The sequence below is a fragment of the Schistocerca americana genome, chromosome 3 (genome assembly GCF_021461395.2).
Source record: "Schistocerca americana isolate TAMUIC-IGC-003095 chromosome 3, iqSchAmer2.1, whole genome shotgun sequence".
Taxonomy (NCBI): Eukaryota; Metazoa; Arthropoda; class Insecta; order Orthoptera; family Acrididae; genus Schistocerca; species Schistocerca americana.
Window position 1 is genome coordinate 972,095,890 of NC_060121.1, and position 19,152 is coordinate 972,115,041.

Below are 19,152 nucleotides of genomic sequence, written 5' to 3' on the forward strand. Positions count from 1 at the left end.
CTTTGTGATAGATGGCACTGTAATAGTCACAAACATATGGCTCACAATGTTAGAAGAACAGTTGGTAACAGGTAAGTTTTTAAAATTAAAATATAGAACGTAGGTACGTTTGAGCATTTTATTTCGGTTGTTCCAATGTGATACATGTACCTTTGTGAACTTATCAGTTCTGAGAACGCATGCTGTTACAGCATGATTACCTGTAGATACCACATTAATGCAATAAATGCTCAAAATGACGATCAGTGGACCACCCTGTATAGTTGCTAACAAACAAACAATTTTTTTTGTACAGAAACTTCAGCCATCTGACTGTAAATTACTGCTCATTTACTTGACACAATCATGATTTTGGCTTTATAGCCATTCTCAAGTGCATGCTGAAGCGTCACAATACATGTGACCTATCTACGTGACACGTCATCGTGAAAAAACATTTATGGTCTTACAAATCAGTTGTTTTATTGACGATGACATGTCACTTGGACACGTCAAATATACTGTAAAATTTCAACATGTATGAGAATAGCTGTAAAGCCTGCCGCGCGGGTTTAGTCGAGCGGTCTGAGGCGCTACAGTCGTGGACTGTGCGGCTGGTCCCGGCGGAGGTTCGAGTCCTCCCTCGGGCATGGGTGTGTGTGTTTGGCCTTACGATAATTTAGGTTAAGTAGCGTGTAAGCTTAGGGACTGATGACCTTAGCAGTTAAGTCCCATAAGATTTCACACACATTTGAACATTTTTGAGCTGTACAGTCGAACTCGTGATAGTGGGAAATAAATGAACAGTAAATTACAGTCAAATGGTGGAAATTTCTTTCAAAACGTTCTAAATGGCTGAGGTCACCACGAAGAAGGAACAAAATTAATTACATGAATTTAATTTTTTGGACGCGCTAATTAAATCTTTATGTCTACCCCTCGGAAATATGATCTTAAAGGTAACCTCGGAAGTTCTCTGTTCACGGCTGATGCTGCTAACACATATAACTCACGGCGACTTGCATAATTTTATTTTTTCGAGGTTATAATTAAAGTTTTATGACTACGACCGGTAGTTTCCGGGCATAAGGGGACATCAGAAAGATAACTGTAACCCACTCCAGCATTACACATGCTTAAGGCTGAGTATGGCTAAATACACCTTGCAGCAATAGCACGACAAGCTGGGAGCTCAAAACGCAGCGTACAGCCTCGAGACTCTGGAAACGTGTTACGGTACTACAGCGGGGAAAAATCATTATCTCACTGTTAAAATAAATTACATGAATAATTTACGTCTAGTGTTAGCAGATAACATACATGACACCCCCGTTCATTCGTGAACGAAGGAATTTTTGAAAAGCTCATTGTTTCTTCTTATCAAACTACATACGAAAATAGTGTAATTGCCAGCCAAACTATATAAGAAGATATTTCCAGAATGAGATTTTCATTCTGCAGCGGAGTGTGCGCAGATATGAAACTTCCTGGCAGATTAAAACTGTGTGCCCGACCGAGATTCGAACTCGGGACCTTTGCCTTTCGCGGGCAAGTGCTCTACCATCTGAGCTACCGAAGCACGACTCACGCTCGGTACTCACAGCCTTACTTCTGCCAGTATCTCGCCTCCTACCTTCCAAACTTTACAGAAGTTCTCCTGCGAACCTTGCAGAACTAGCTCTCCTGAAAGAAAGGATATAGCGGAGACATGGCTGAGCCAAAGCCTGGGGGATGTTTCCAGAATGAGATTTTTATAAGAAGATAGTTTGAACACGAATTCGCTACGCAGTTCATGTCCTTTCATTACGTTGTTCGTTGCGGTTTTGTAAAAGATATGAGAAATAGAGATCAGTATCGGACTTTCAGGTGAATGTGCGACTGCTATAAATCAAACGACACACCTGTCTTTACTACAGTTTATTTGTGTCTCTATGAACCCCATCGTCTCAGTCCCTCCTCTTCAGAAGGGCAGTCTTCTTAAGTTAATGAGTTTTAGATAGTGTTGATTTTAAGGTCTTCCTAGAAACTATTGTATGCTGAGCGTGTGTTTATTTTGCTGGAGCTCAATAAATGTACATGAATGTATAAACCCTGAGGATGGGCACAAGCCCGAAGCCGGTCGTGTGACAAATAAATAATCTTTTACTGTGACTGGTAGCGGAAATTTTTCTTCACTCTATAAAGGAACAGTCAGAGAGTTCAACAGACTCCACTATGGTTAAAATTCATGTATTGTGGTTTTTATAAAAATGTACATAAGTACTAGTAACGTACGAACACCGTGAAAGTATAAGGACATTTCAGTAGCAACCATCTTACTTCAAGAAGTGGGGACTGTTGACCTAAAGATTACAGAAATCGTTGCGGAGCAAATTAATAACACTGGCGCCTGCATGCGTCATGTTTTAGAGTTTGTGGTGTTTAGGTGTAGATGATGATGAAAGCATATGGCTCAATGCCCTCGTGAAAGTGCAAGCCTTTGAACTGGATGCCGCCTCAGTGACTTTCGTATTCGCGATCTACACCAGTTATTCAATCGGGGGAAGGGGCCTTTAGTTTAACTTGGAATCCGAACTACGAGACCTTCTCGGCGATTCTCCACATCATTGAGCAGTGAACGTTAGATTAAAGACTGACCGAATAGTTTCGTGGTCCGACTGGAATTCGATCCCGCTACTGCCCTGTTTCAAACAACGCGCTTCACCCCAAGACCAGTATGCCAGAGTGGATGTAGATGTAAAGTATTAAAGAGAAGCAAGGCAGCGGAGCGCCTGCAATCTTCATGTTTGCAACCCGCAATTACTCGTGCTGGAAGGGTAGTATACTACCTAGGCGCTAATTGCTAGCGCACGTGAAACACGAATGCGTCTACAATTTACTAACAACCATGTGAAATTCAGTTAATCGCTGTAATTTACTAACGTTTCCTCAAGGTAGAATGACGTACCTCTGCTGTTTGCCCCACAGTACGAGTTACCGACTTAAACAAGTCCTACGACGCTGATGTATTTAATTTAGACTTAGACATCCGAGTTATTTTTTAATTTGCTGAATGTATAAAATACACGTAACTTCAGTTTTAGCTCACCGTGAGTTGTCGATAAGTATAACAAATATAAACTATGCAACAAAGAAAACTGACGTTATGCTAGAACTGCGGGCTAGCGGGTAGATTTCCACATAAAAGATAAGCAGAATGAATGATTCCGAAACAACTTGACGCTATTCTTATAGCAATTATAACAGTCTGGAAGCAGTAAATGAGGAATCAGGCGAATCATATTTCCATTTAAGCGCAAGGCTGCTGTAGCATGGATTCTTAAATAGCCTGCGTCCCAGTAGGAATGGAATAAGTCCACTGCTATAGCCCCAGAGGTACAATAGGAAGTGTCATGAAACTTCTTGGCAGATTAAAACTGTGTGCCGGATCGAGACTCGAACTCGGGTCCTTTGCCTTTCGCGGGAAAGTGCTCTACCAACTGAGCTACCCAAGCACGACTCACGCTCCGTCCTCACAGCTTTACTTCTGCCAGTACCTCGTCTCCTACCTTTCAAACTTTACAGCAGCTCTCCTGCGAACCTTGAAGAACTAACACTCCTGAAAGACAGGATATTGCGGAGATATGGCTTAGCCAGAAAATCTCATTCTGGAAACATTCCCCAGGCTGTGGCTAAGCCATGTCTCCGCAGTATCCTTTCTTTCAGGAGTGGTTGTTCTGCAAGGTCCTCAGGAGAGCTTCTGTAAAGTTTGGAAGGTAGGAGACGAGGTACTGGCAGAAGTAAATCTGTGAGGACGGGGTGTGAGTCGTGCTTGGTTAGCTCAGTTGGTAGAGCACTTGACCACGAAAGGCAAAGGTCCCGAGTTCGAGTCTCGGTCCGGCACACAGTTTTAATCTACCAGGAAGTTCCATATCAGCGCACACTCCGCTGCAGAGTGAAAATCTCATTCTAGGAAGTGTCATACCTATTTTACAAGCCTTGAGAACGTACCACTAGTGGAGCCTTTTTGCTATCTAAGAGTACATTATTTTAACAACAGCATCAAGCAAGACATAGCGGGAAGTTACATTTTACAGTCATGTAACAATGGTACCAAGCAGTCATTATAATTTATCTGTGAGAAGTTTCATAGGTGCGTTTGGAACATGTGACTTTAGGAAAGCTGACTATCCTTTTAACTCTCTGTTTCACCGAGAAAATGTCTGAACTGCTAATGGAGACGGGTGGTTCCTAACAATGAGATAGTAACCTCCAATAACTTCTACAATACATCACAGCTTGTTTCTCTTAGCTGTTGCCCACTGATATTGAAAATACCATTGAACTGACAACACGAAAATATAAATTATCTTTAAATGTTTTGAAAGGAAGGAAGGAAGAATAGGGTTTGACGTACCGATATGACAAAATCATTAGAAGCCGAGCACAAGGAAATCGGCAGCATCCTTTTCAAAGGAACCATCCCGGCATTTGTTATGAGCGATGTAGAGTAATCATCGAAGATTAGAAATGAACCGTAGTTTTCCCACAGTCGGCCGGCAGAACATCCGGACACTGGGTAACAAAGTTATAGCCTCATTTAAATTACTTGGCTTGTGACGTTCACGGTCCCAAGTTGCGACGTTGTAGCACAAATTTGGTCAAATAACAATAAAAATGACTTAATAATCGATAATAAAAAGGTAACATCGTAGCCTGCACTGTTTCTAAAATTTCTAAATTTTCATTGGAAATCCTTATCCCGGCAGCGGACCAAGGAAGTCTAAGGTGCGCTACTTTAATTGAAGTTAAAGTCTGCCCATAAAACCAATGGTAGAACTTGTAAATCAGTCGCTCAAACTGCGGATTTTCTTGGCCCGCTGCCGGGATAGGACTTCCGATGAAAATTAAGAAATTTGGGAAACAGTGTATGCTATGATGTATTTTCATTAACAACTATTATGATGGCAATTTTATTGTTATTTGACAACATCTACTACTTTTTATGCATTTTTGAAATCCGGAGATTAAGTGGCTGATTTACAAGTTCTGTCATTGATCTTACGGACGGATTTTAACTTTAGTAACATAATCTCATTGTAACCCTTGTCTCACTAACCGGACAAAGGCACATTGAGAGCAGGGGAGTACTGAAGTGTAACAGTTTTAGCTATTGATATAAACTGATTACCATAGACTGCTTCACTCTCCGCGGCTTTAAAAAGAATATCGTCTACAAAAAACATGTAATATCTCAAGTCACGCATAGATTACAACTGCATAACATGTATAAGTATATCAAAAATACATTCTTAATTTTAATTACGACCGGACTTATGATAATTTGTTTGAAATGGATGGAAGCAATTTCATATTGATTTTTCCGTTAATGACCAAAATACATTGCACGGGAAGAGACATTTCTAAGGTTCTTTATTGCTGATACGGGAAACAGCGATTTTCCTTTTCTTTCTCTCTTGTCTATATTTAACTTGTAGCAAGTATCAAGTTTAAAGTCTACATCTTTCAACAAAAAACACTTAAACACTGTGAAATTCACGTACGATATACATATGATGTCTGAAAGTAAATCAGAAATCCATTGTTATTTTGAGTTAGGACCGGAGTTAACGTTCATTCTCGAATTTTCGCATCGGGGAGAGTTTTGTACTGGAGAACTGAACGGCACACTGCTTTGCACAGCGGAAGCGGCAACCGACAGCGCCATACAGCTCCCAATAGCTCGCAAACAAACATTCAACCGCTGACAGCGGATTTAAGCTTTAAAGATGCCAATTTTGTTGGTTCTTTCATTTTGTCACCTCCTATTTTACCTTTTTCATGTTCTCCCAATCTTCATCATCCAGTCTAAATTGGACTACAATACGGAGCAGCAGCTCACCCAACAGTGTAATAGGAGCTAGCCGTGTACGCGTACTTGCGGGCGACTAGGACCAGGCTGAAAAGGATTCGGACCCTAAGGAAGGGCCTGGCCGCGGTACACAGAGTGTCCCAAAATTTTAGGGTAAAAATTATGCATGAGTTCAACGATCATAAGTTAGTATTTTGAAATGGTTCAAATGGCTCTGAGCACTACGGGACTTAATAGTATTTTAAAATCAATACATATTTTGAAAGGAAGTATACAATGTGCGTGCCGGTAAAACTCAGAAACGAGTCCCGGAGCGATCAAGGGAGTTATATGGTGTGGTAGCCCTCTATCCACCAACCATGAAGGTTCACGTTTTTACCTCAAGGGCGTGCTTTTAAAGATGTAGGGGCTGGGAAGTTTCGCCCACTGGAAATTTCTAGAACATTCCAGAGTATTCGTGAGCAATCCACAACATTCCAGAATGTTCCGGAATGTTCCACAATGATCCGGGATGTTCTCGAATGTACGGGAATTGTCTGGCAGAGTCCAGAAGGTTCGGGAAAATCTCGGGACATCTCAGATCATTGTGGGACTTTACAGAACACACTCGATTGTTGCGGAATGTTCTGGAACATTGTGGACCATTCGAAACCTTTTTGGTATATTCTGGATTTCGCCAGTGGTCGGAATATAATGTAGTCTATATATATTAGTAGCTGAGAAACCCGGATTGGCCCTGGTGATGGAATTATAGGGGTGAGGAGGAGACGGACAGAGTGGGGAAAGGAGCAGATTGAGAGAGAAATGGAGAAGGAGATGGAGACAGATTTGGAGTTTATTATATGGATAAAGATAAGGGGTGGTGCAGATGGACGGAGAGAGGGATGGATGGAGGTAATGGGCAAGGGCAGGAGGGATGGCTAGAGAGCGATGAGAGGTGGATAAAGAGAGAGGGGGATTGGAGAGGAGGAGGAGGAGGAGGAGGAGGAGGAGGAGGAGGAGGATAGATGAAGGGGTTAGGAAGGGAGGAGATGAATAGAGATAGGAGGGAGGACGAGATGGATTAACAGAAGACTGAAATAAATAAAAACAACTCGTGCCACGCCGAGCTTCTCAGCCGGTAAAGGAATAAATGATCGGAAATGAATATTTCGGGCGGTATGGTATCTTGAATGAGCAAAGCGTGTGAGTAACGAGTTTGGGAGCTGCCTACACTTCGTAACGAACAGGTGCCTGACGCTACTGCTGCAGTTGTAGCGTTACATTGAACGACAATACACGATCTTCCTCGATGGAGCTGGAGCACGGCTCCTTACAGTAGCTTCCAGACACGATTTCAATGTCTGGAGCAGCATCATGTACTGCCCGTAACACGGAACGAATGTACGGAGAAAGGTTTCGCAATAGGTAGGCTAGTTAGTTAGGTATTACATGGATCTTTTGAACGATTCTTTTATCAAAATGATGTGGAATGAGTTAGTTAAATGATTAGTGTTAACATTAATGAACACATTATTTTAGTCCTGCTCATGCAACAACACTTAAAAACAATTATTTTACTGGCTATCAATTTTTAAGTAAAAATTCGTCAGTGGAATAGGAGTTGTCCAGGAGAAATGATCTTAAGTTGTATTTAAAACTCGTTTTGCTACCTGTCAGACATTTTCTGTTAGTGGGCAAATGATCAAAGACTTTTGTTACTGCATATTGGCCTCCTTTCCGACACAATGACAGCCTTAATAATGAGTAATAAATGTCATTTTTCCTTTTAGTTTTGTAGCTATGGACATCACTGTTCTTTAGCGAATGTACTTATTGTGACAGCACAGTTAAAATGCCTAACCCTTGTAAGAGGTACCTACCCGATATCCGTGGGTGAACACCACTTGTTATTCTTACTGCTCGCTTTTGTGTCATCAATACTTTCTTTCTTAGCGATGAGCTACCACAGAAAATGATTCCGTAAGACATTATTGAGTGGAATTATGCAAAATATGTCAGGAGATTGATTTGTTTTCAAGATTAGCAAGTATACAAAGAGCAATAGTAGCTATACTTAATTGTTCTTCCACTTCAAATTTTTGGATGTACATACTGATTTCAATGTCTTGTATGAATATCAAAATCTTGTATGAATATCAAGAGCTCAGATGGCAACCCAGTTCTAAGCAAAGGAGGGAAGGCAGAAAGGTGGAAGGAGTATATAGTAGGTTTATACAAGGGCGATGTACTTGAGGACAATATTATGGAAATGGAAGAGGATGTAGATGAAGACGAAATGGGAGATAAGATACTGCGTGAAGAGTTTGACAGAGCACTGAAAGACCTGAGTCGAAACAAGGCCCCGGGAGTAGACAACATTCCATTAGAACTACTGATGGCCTCAGGAGAGCCAGTCATGACAAAACTCTACCATCTGGTGAGCACGATGTATGAGACAGGCGAAATACCCTCAGACTTCAAGAAGAATATAATAATTCCAATCCCAAAGAAAGCAGGTGTTAACAGATGTGAAAATTATCGAACTATCAGTTTAATAAGTCACAGCTGCAAAATACTAACGCGAATTCTTTACAGACGAATGGAAAAACTGGTAGAAACGGACCTCGGGGAAGATCAGTTTGGATTCCGTAGAAATGTTGGAACACGTGAGGCAATACTAACTTTACGACTTATCTTAGAAGAAAGATTAAGAAATGGCAAACCTACGTTTCTAGCATTTGTAGACTTAGAGAAAGCTTTTGACAATGTTAACTGGAATACTCTCTTTCAAATTCTTAAGGTGGCAGGGGTAAAATACAGGGAGCGAAAGGCTATTTACAATTTGTACAGAAACCAGATGGCAGTTATAAGAGTCGAGGGGCATGAAAGGGAAGCAGTGGTTGAGAAAGGAGTGAGACAGGGTTGTAGCCTCTCCCCGATGTTATTCAATCTGTATATTGAGCAAGCAGTAAAGGAAACAAAAGAAAAATTCGGAGTAGGTATTAAAATTCATGGAGAAGAAGTAAAAACTTTGAGGTTCGCCGATGACATGGTAATTCTGTCAGAGACAGCAAAGGACTTGGAAGAGCAGTTGAACGGAATGGACAATATCTTGAAAGGAGGATATAAGATGAACATCAACAAAAGCAAAACGAGGATAATCGAATGTAGTCAAATTAACTCGGGTGATGCTGAGGGAATTAGATTAGGAAATGTAAAGGAGTTTTGCTATTTAGGGAGTAAAATAACTGATGATGGTCGAAGTAGAGAGGATATAAAATGTAGACTGGCAATAGCAAGGAAATCGTTTCTGAAGAAGAGAAATTTGTGAACATCGAGTATAGATTTAAGTGTCAGGAAGTCGTTTCTGAAAGTATTTGTATGGAGTGTAGCCATGTATGGAAGTGAAACATGGACGATAACTAGTTTGGACAAGAAGAGAATAGAAGCTTTCGAAATGTGGTGGGTAGATCACATAACTAATGAGGAAGTATTGAATAGGATTGGGGAGAAGAGAAGTTTCTGGCACAACTTGACCAGAAGAAGGGATCGGTTGGTAGGACATGTTCTGAGGCATCAAGGGATCACCAATTTAGTATTGGAGGGCAGCGTGGGGGGGTAAAAGTCTAAGAGGGAGACCAAGAGATGAATACACTAAGCAGATTCAGAAGGATGTAGGTTGCAGTGGCTACTGGGATATGAAGAAGCTTGCACAGGATAGAGTAGCATGGAGAGCTGCATCAAACCAGTCTCAGGACTGAAGACCACAACAACAACAACAACAACATACTGATGCAAACTTTGAGTATTCTACTCCATATACTGACTCCTTCTCGTGTGCTACATCAGCTATTAGCATGACTTTTTTACAGAACTGAATATAGTGTCCAAGACAGAAAGAAGGTCAGCATCAGTTGTACAGCCATGTGCCTTTTCTGTTGCATTGCAAATATAGATTTTTAACTGACAGTGTGGCTATAATCAGTGCGTTATAAGTACTGTAGTCATGTGAATGAACGTAATCATAAAGACACATATTCCAATCTAACTCAGGTACGTGCACGCATTGCGTTGCCTAATGCATGTACATTCCTGAGTTAGATTGGAATATGTGTCGTTATGATTATGTACACCACAGCATCATCAGCAAACAGCAGCAGATTGCTGTCCATCCGTTCCACCAAATCATTTACGTATATAGAGAACAACTGCAGTCCTATCACGTTTCCGTGGGCCATTCTTGAAGATACCATTGTCTCTGACGAGCAGTTTCCGAATTGTGTTTGAGGGAACATGCCGTTTTAAAGAAATAACTTTTGTCTGACGGAGAGCCAGGGGTTTTGAACAGTCTGTACGGCATGCAAGATAATCGGTAAGATCATTCCAGATTATACATTGTGTCGAAATCTGTTCTACAGTTTGAGGTTGCTTCAGTCCCTAATTTGTGTCATCTCGCCCGCCGAAATATTTCCTCGTATTTACTTACAGTGGTGCAGGATTGAAGAGGTTGTGAATTTTATGTCTTGGGGGACTGGTTACCGCATTATTTCAGGTTCATTTCATTCTATTACATCTTCAATGTTTCCATATTAAATTTACAGGAACTGCAAAGTCTGTTATACGTGCGTGGTATTGGATTACTTCTCCAATGATAGAAGCTTTATTTTGTAATGAGCGATATGAATACGATTCTCATCACACGATAGTAATTTGTGTTAATGTTTATGAGATATAATTTTTTTAACAACACGCATTGTGTAGTGATTTCCCGGATAAATCATTTCCTATATTCATAAAAAAACTCCTCCCGAAGAGGCCATGAAGGCCGAAAGGTACTGACTGGCCGCCGTGTCATCCTCAGCCCTCAGGCGTCACTGGATGCGGATATGGAGTGGCATGTGGTCAGCACACCGCTCTCCCGGCCGTATGTCAGTTTCAGAGACCGGAGCCGCTACTTCTCAGTCAAGTAGCTCCACAGTTTGCCTAACAAGGACTGAGTGCACCCTGTCCCTATATTCATGCTTTGTTTGAAAGTTCATCAGGGAGAACGTAGCCATCTTGTCGTAAATTGTCACAATAACTGCGGAGATGAAAAGCATGTGATGACGAAGTTGGTGATAGTGGGGCATGGTTGGAGACTGACTAGAATCAAATGCAATTTCTTTGCCTGCTGGTTGATTTTCAAGAATTGATTAAGGTAAATTTATTTATATTCTTGTGTTTCTGATTGCTGGCGTGTTGCGTATTGTAAAAGTGTGTCACTGAATTATTACCATTCCACATATGAAACGCTCTGAGCACTACCGGACTTAACATATGAGGTCATCAGTCCCCTAGAACTTAGAACTACTTAAACCTAACAAACCTAAGGACATAACACACATCCATGCCCGAGGCAGGATTCGAACCTGCGACCGTAGCGGTTGCGCGGTTCCGGACTGAAGCACCAACAACCGCATGGCCACACGGCCGGCCCACATATGAAAGATATTAGAGCATTATTAAATACTTTTCAGACGATTAACAGTTGCATTCAATCTGAACTGATTAAGACATGTTTGGGGAAAACAGCCCCACTGCGCAACCGGTCACTTTAGGCGAGTAGCTACCATACGTTATTACCACTTGTTACTAACGCCGGCTGGAGTGGCCGAGCGGTTCTAGCGCTACAGTCTGGACCCGTGCGACCGTTACGGTCGCAGGTTCGAATCCTGCTTCGCGCATGGATGTGTGTGATGTCCTTACGTTAATTAGGTTTAAGTAGTTCTAAGATCTAAGGGACTGATGTCCACAGCAGTTAAGTCCCATAATGCTCAGAGCCATTTTGTTACTAACGGGAAGTAAATAACTGTGGTTATTTTGAGATACACAGACTCTCATATAAATGAGTGCAACGTAAGGTATAAAAGTGTGTATTGTGTGACTTCTTTAGAGGTGTTCATTCGAGTCAGATAGTATTAACAACTTTTCCGTGGCCATTATATTTTCATGCTGCATATCACTAGGGGAATGGTTAGCTCATACACAACAGACATTCCACATTGATATCACAGTGGATAAAAACAAAATGATGAACAAGTGAACAGCGAACAGCGACAATAACAGTCTCTCGATGAGTGTGTCGAAATAAGTTATCCATAAATCTGGTTTTTGCGTATGGAAACTTTCTGCACCAGGTGCCAGTTAAGTGAAAAACGTATGAAAAACTGTATATTTAATTACAACCTACCAAGAAAACGTACTAGGGATTCACAATGCGACAGAAAACGTAATTACAAAACATTCACTGACACCGTTCTTAGGAGAAGTGTACAACAACAACAACTCGGAATAATGAATTATATTTTACGTATTACTTTACGGGTGACAGTCTGACAAGCTACCCTGTCATAAAATGCATGAAAGAGAATCAACCTGTGCAGCGCCATCTTTAAAATTAATGCATTTTCAGCTGAAGAACAGAATAAAAATTCGTATGTTATACTATTACGCCTAACATACGAAGCCATCCAAAAGTTTAGTACAATGTTTTACAGATATAAAACGAGCCCCTCTGAATGATGACACATAGGTGTCCACGCAATAGAAATAGGTAAGAGGTTGGGTTTTGCTGAAGGGGTTAAAAACGCCAGTTTAATTGGAATAAATTTATCGACATGAATAGAAGCTTATGAGAAACTGGGACGTTAAAGCCACAAATAGCTGGGTACATCTCTCAACAAAGAATGTTTTGCGCAGTAAAAACTGAGATCATTAATTGGGAGAAACTTAACCAGTAATACCAACAGACTTGGCCTTGAACGATTAACTAGAAGCTTACACTGTGCAAGCTTCGTTGCCAAATGATTTTGATCCCAGAATTCTGTTGTTCCTAGAATTCTGTTTTTTATTGTGTGTATTGATAAAAAGTTAAATATCCTTTTCTGACCATTAGTTCCTCAACTCAAAGTTATGAGTTTAATATCATCTGTCATCTTGACTGGAACACACTTTTAGAAATTCTGAAGATGGCACGGTTAAAATACACGGAGTGGAAAGTTATCTACAACGAGTGCCGAAACTAGACCGGTTGTTAAAAGACTTGAAGGACATGAAAGGGAAACCGTAGTTGAGAAGGGACAGAGTACATTACTCAACCTGTACATTGAGCAAGCAAGCAAGCACACCAGAACAAATTTGAAAGATAATTAAAATTGAGGGAAAAGAAATAAAAGCACTGAGCTTTGTCGATGACACTGTAATTCTGTCAGTGACAGCAAAGGAATTGGAAGAGCAGATGAAAGAAGTGGATAGTGTCTTGAATTAAGGTTCTAAGATGACCACAAATAAAAGTGATTCAAAGGTAATTGAGTGTAATCGAATTAAATCAGGCGATTATGAAGGAACAGGATTAGGAGGTGAAACACTAAAAGTAGTAAATGAGTTCCGCTATTTGAGCAACAGAATAAGTGACGATGGCTGAAGCAGAGAGCACATAAAGTCCATCTTTTCCTTTGTCATGTTTACTTCTCGTATACATGCATTTCTCCTCTAGCAATTCCTGCTTTGGCTCTTGTTAGTCTGCTTTCTGGGACGTCTGTAGTACTTTTTGCCTGCTTCACTTGCTGTATTTCTATATTTTCTCCTTTCGTCAGTTAAATTCAGCATCTCATGTGTTATCCAAGGATTGCTACTGAACCTCTACTCTTTGCTTAGTTGTTCCTCTGTTGCCCTCAATATTCCAGCTCTTAAAGGCTACCAATTCGTCTCCTATTGTTCTCTTCCCCGTTTCAGACAATAGTTGCGTAGTGCTCCTTTTGAAACTCTGAACAATCTGTTGTTCTTTCAATTTATACAGGTACCATGTCCTTAAGTGTACAGTACCAGACCAACACGCGAAAGGAGCTCACTTCAATACAGTGCAGCACTGTGCAAACAATGATTTGTTCCGTTTCACAGTAAAAAGACCGTTAACATTTCCTAGTATCACCACGGATGATTACGTAAATAATTTTCAAAAATGGGCATGCTGTTATTATAAATTTTGGCCAGTAAAAAAAATCTCCCCGTGTCGAAATATTGTGCTCGAGAAACGAACCACAGAACTTTCAAATAAAGTACGTTAACTGAAATAAATTGTGGTCGATCTTTTTGCAAAAAAATAAAATTGGGAAAAACTTTGTTTTTGTTATTTTATGACAAAAAACATCCACTTCTTTCCATATGTACCACGTAAAGGGTTAAAGACAGCAATGAAACTTGTGGCAAATCAAAAGGAAGGCGTGCCTGACGCTCACCTTGACGACGGTGCCGACGACTGGATCCTGGCGCACCTCGAGAACGTCAGAGGCGGCGCGCGTGTCCATGGCGGCGCCGGAGTCTGGCAGCGACGTCTGGTCGGGGTTCGAGCTCTGCGACAGCAGCCGCTCCTTCATCTCGTGCAGGTACGGGCAGCGCTGCATGCCGGCCGCCGTCTGGAACACGACAAGTGGCGACCCTGTCAGGTACACCAAGCAACGCAACACGCTTTTGTTTTTCAACTGCACGCCACTAGAAACATGTGCGCCCGCTCGGGAATGCTAGGCTCGAACACTAGCACCCAGAAAAAAATCCAAAAAAGCCCAATGTGAACAGAGTTCAGCTTCGTTTACGGTGTTTGGTTACTGTACAATGGTCGCCAGGGCCAGGGGAAGCCACTTTCCCCCCTCCCCCCCCCCCCCCACCCTCACCTAGCCTCTAGAGAAAACATCTTCACAAAGCGAACTAACATGCTCCCCAAACAGAGAGGTCAGTTTAGAAACAGTTCCACAAAAACCAGAACATTTAGTAGATTCTGACCAGTGCAAATGCACCCAGAGTCATTTTCACGAAATGTCAAAATTATTTCGTTGTTCACCGCGAGGCTAACATGATTGCCGCCCCCCCCCCCCCCATTCACAAGCTGTGGTCCTATGAAAATGAAAGGAAATGACCTTGTAATGTAATGTGTCATGTCCATGTTAGAAATTTTTCTAATACTTGTTTCAGTATTTTAAGAATTTTCGCAAAAGGGCTGACGTGAATCCTCACTTTTAAGTTGAAGCGTCTCCAACAAAGATTTTCTATTATTAATTGGACATGCATTGTTAAGGACTGTTTCTCAAGCTCTCACCTATTCTTCTGCATAGAATCAACAGACGATTTCTGTGTTCGTAGACAATACTCTATGTGATCTACGAGAAGCTATACGTTTATCAGTGAGTCGTGTAGTTCTTGAACAATGGACCTCCTGCTACTCGTGGATCGCAACTACGAGCGGGCAACATCTATCGTGCTTCTAGCGTACATTTAGCTTATCTAATTACTTAATTTTTTGTACATTTTTCCACTTTGAGAATGCTTTATTTCACAATCAATTTTACTTTGTGAATATTTTTAATCTTGTACTTGCAGTGTAAAAGTTGCCAGTTTTGTAATGTTACGTAGTTATCTGTATCCTTCAGTTTCAACTGTCAGAGTGTAGATAATATGTCTACACCGTGAGCGACTCTCTGAGTGGGCGCAGTTGACGAGTTACTGCGTGACGTATTCAAGTACGTGCAGTTGCGTATACAAGTTAGTAAAATACTACGAAACTAAATTGCAAATCAAACTATGTTCCTTTTTCTTGTCTTGACACCTTACTAAGCAGTCGGAGCCGCTGATGACATTATCTATGTGACCTGAAGCTGAGAAATTCACTACCTGATCAACAGTACCCGGACACCTCTTAGTCAACATTAATATGGGATGCATCAGCCGGCCGGTGTGGCCGTGCGGTTCTAGGCGCTTCAGTCCGGAACCGCGTGACCGCTACGGTCGCAGGTTCGAATTCTGCCTCGGGCATGGATGTGTGTGATGTCCTTAGGTTCGTTAGGTGTAAGTAGTTCTAAGTTCTAGGGGACTGATGACCACAGATGTTAAGTCCCATAGTGCTCAGAACCATTTGAACCATTTTTTGGGATGTATCTACCCTTCGCCTTTGGTTGGTTGGTTGTGTTGGGGAAGGAGACCAGACAGCGAGGTCATCGGTCTCATCGGATTAGGGAAGGAAGTCGGCCGTGCCCTTTGAAAGGAACCATCCCGGCATTTGCCTGGAGCCATTTAAGGAAATCACGGAAAACCTAAATCAGGATGGCCGGACGCGGGATTGAACCGTCGTCCTCCCGAATGCGAGTCCGGTGTCTAACCACTGCGCCACCTCGCTCGGTACCCTTCGCCTTTATCACGGCTTGAACTCTGCTGGTGACACTTTCAATGGGGTTTGTGAATGTCTCTGGTGGAATGGCAGCCCATTTTTCCTCAAGACCCGAAAGCAGAGAAGGTAGTGATGCTGTACGCTGGTGTCTGAAGTGGACGTTCTAATTCATCTCAGAGGTGTTCCACTTGGTGCACGTCGCCACTCTGGGTTGTCCATTTCAGGAATGTTACTTTCGACAAACCACTGCCTTACAGATGCTGCTTTACGACAGGGTGCACTGTCATGATGATACAGGCAATCATCATCTTCGAACTGTTCGTACGGTACGCACAAAACAATGCTGTAAACTGTGTTCATATCCTTCGGCATAAAGCGTTTCCTCAAGCGCAGTAAGGGTCAATAACTCTTTCATCAGATTGCGACGTGGTATGGCGTGATTCATCACTCAAAATCACTTGTTTACAGTCATCCATTGTACTGTGGCATCTCTCGTAACACCAACTCAACTGCCGCTTAGTACTGACTAAAAAAATGTGTGGCCAGTGAGAAGTCGCTCAACCACTGTACCCCACTGTTTTTAATTCTCTACGCACAGTCATTATGCTAGCCGGTCGGCTGGTAACACTTTGGAAACGCAAGACTGCTTCCTCCGCTGATTTCGCCATCATGATGCTGTGAACAGAACCTCGATTCATCCGAAAAAATGACGTTTTGCCATTAGTGCACCCAGGTTCGTCGTCGAGTACACCATCGCAGGCGCTCCTGTCTGTGATGCAGCGTCAAGGGTAACCGCAGCCACGGTCTCCGAGCTGATAGTCCGTGCTGCTGCAAACGTCGAACTGTTCGTGCAAATGGTTGTTGTCTTGCAAACGTCCCCATCTGTTGACTCGGGGATCGAGACGTGGCTGCACGATCTGTTACGGCCATGCGGATAAGATGCCTGTCATCTCGACTGCTAGTGATACGAGGCCGTTGGGATCCAGCACGGCGTTCCGTATTACCCTCCTGAACCCACCGATTCCATATTCTGCTAACAGTCATTGGATCTGGACCAACGCGAGCAGCAATGTCGCTATACGATAAACCGCAATCGCGATAGGCTACAATCCGACCTTTATCAAAGTTGGAAACGTGACGGTACGCATTTCTTCTCCTTACACGAGGCACCACAACTACGTTTCACCAGGCAACGCCTGTCAACTGCTGTTTGTGTATGAGAAATCGGTTGGAAACATTCCTCATGTCAGCACGTTGTAGGTGTTGCCACCGGCGCCACCCTTGTGTGCATGCTCTGAAAAGCTAATCATTTTCATATCACAGCATCTTCTTCCTGTCGGTTAAATTTCGCGTCTGTAGCGCGTCATCTTCGTGGTGTAGCAATTTTAATGGCCAGTAGTGTACATTATTTGCTCTGCAACAAAATGCCTATTAGTGGTTAGACCCTGCAGTAGTTAGAATCTTTTATTTATCTGGCTGTATTGGTGCTTGCTGCATCGCTGTAGTTCGTGTAATGAAGATTTTCCATGAGGCAAGTGACTTATGAAATGTGTGGGTTATTGTTAGGTTTTTTTCCAGTTCAGGGCCATTTTTTTGTGTTACTTATTTGAGCAGTCAGACTGTGTATGGTTGTATACTGTGCGTCATAAATGAATAGAATAAGTTTGAGCTGCATTTGTCAGGGAAAATTCTGTACGTTAGTGTTGAAATGATAAAAATATAGGAAAGTGATAGTACGTTGAATTTCACTCAGCAGTTTATGAACATTGAGTAAGCATTCATCAGCTGAGGAGGTTCACTTGCATTCAGTTTCACTCAGCAGTTTCAGAATTAAATTAAGAAGTTTCATCTTCCCAGTTATTTCAGTTTAACTAAACATATAAGAAAGAAGTTTCAGTATAAGATGGGAGTGTCTTGTTTACGTGCATAATCAGTTTATTTTAAACTTTCTTCATCTTTGCATGTGACATGATTATTTTTATTATGGTAAAAGTAATGGTAGCTCAACATTTCTTTAGCACCCCCTCTACTTGAAGTTTTTCTGTATCCACCTCACATCACCAGTAGTCGACCTCGGCAGCTTTAGAGGGCTTGAAATGTACCTGATGATATCCAATGGCAAGTTTACGTTCAAAGCCACTAACGTAAGCTCTTGTATGTGACCCATTCTGCCATTACTGCTTCTATACTGACAACAGAGTACTGCAGGCCTCCTTTTACACTGGCGGGTCCGTCTCTCCTGACATCTAGCGGTAAATTCCGCATTACATAGGGCTGCCTGGGAACTTTTGCTTAGAATGGTTTAAATGGCTCTGAGCACTATGGGACTTACCATCTATGGTCATCAGTCCCCTAGAACTTAGAACTACTTAAACTTAACTAACCTAAGGACATCACACAACACCCAGACATCACGAGGCAGAGAAAATCCCTGACCCCGCCGGGAATCGAACCCGGGAACCCGGGCGCGGGAAGCGAGAACGCTACCGCACGACCACGAGCTGCGGACGAACTTTTGCTTAGATAACGTAGGTCTGCGACGCCTAGTTCTCCACCTTCATTGCACCGTGGCCGTCGCAAATCGAAGCAGATCGTTGGGCATGAGACACATAGTAGGCAAGGTCAAGTCTGTCCTGTCGACAAGGTCATTAGAGAAGGACAACGACCCCAGATAGAGGGAAGGACGGGGAAGTACACCTTCCGTGTCCTTTCCGAAGTAATCAATCCGGCATTTGTGTTTAGGCATTTAAGGGGGGACGTTGACAGAAACACACACTATTTTAGAACTGCACCAAATCCACAGTTTTGGAGATATGGCAATGAAATTTTGTACCACGCTTTACGTGAAAGTAACACATTTACATATAAAATCCGATGATTATATATATTCAACTTTTCTTGAATGAAATTTGAAGTTTTATTTTCAAAAAAATAATGTATGTTGCTTTTTCTCACAAAGTATTCAAGAGATTTCTACAAAAATTTCTCTCTTTCGTCTCTTTATATCTTGTAAGCTTCTCTCATGAGGTTTTAGGAATAGGTCAAATAGGAGAATTTTCATAATTTTTAAATTACAATTCCACAAGTACAACTTTAAATGTATGGAAAATTCCAAGCACTTTGCCCCATATCTCAGCTTGCAATC

At 41.9% G+C, this 19,152-nt stretch overlaps 1 protein-coding gene across 1 annotated transcript in view; it reads right to left on the bottom strand.

Moving 5' to 3' along the window:
- The window catches only part of LOC124607439 (proton channel OtopLc), a 736,982-nt gene that overhangs the window by 387,921 nt on the left and 329,909 nt on the right, over positions 1 to 19,152 (bottom strand). The window contains exon 2 of the mRNA XM_047139769.1: positions 14,089 to 14,265. Coding sequence (XP_046995725.1) covers positions 14,089 to 14,253 — 165 coding nt within the window. The 5' untranslated portion in view covers positions 14,254 to 14,265. The remainder of the gene's footprint in view (positions 1 to 14,088; positions 14,266 to 19,152) is intronic.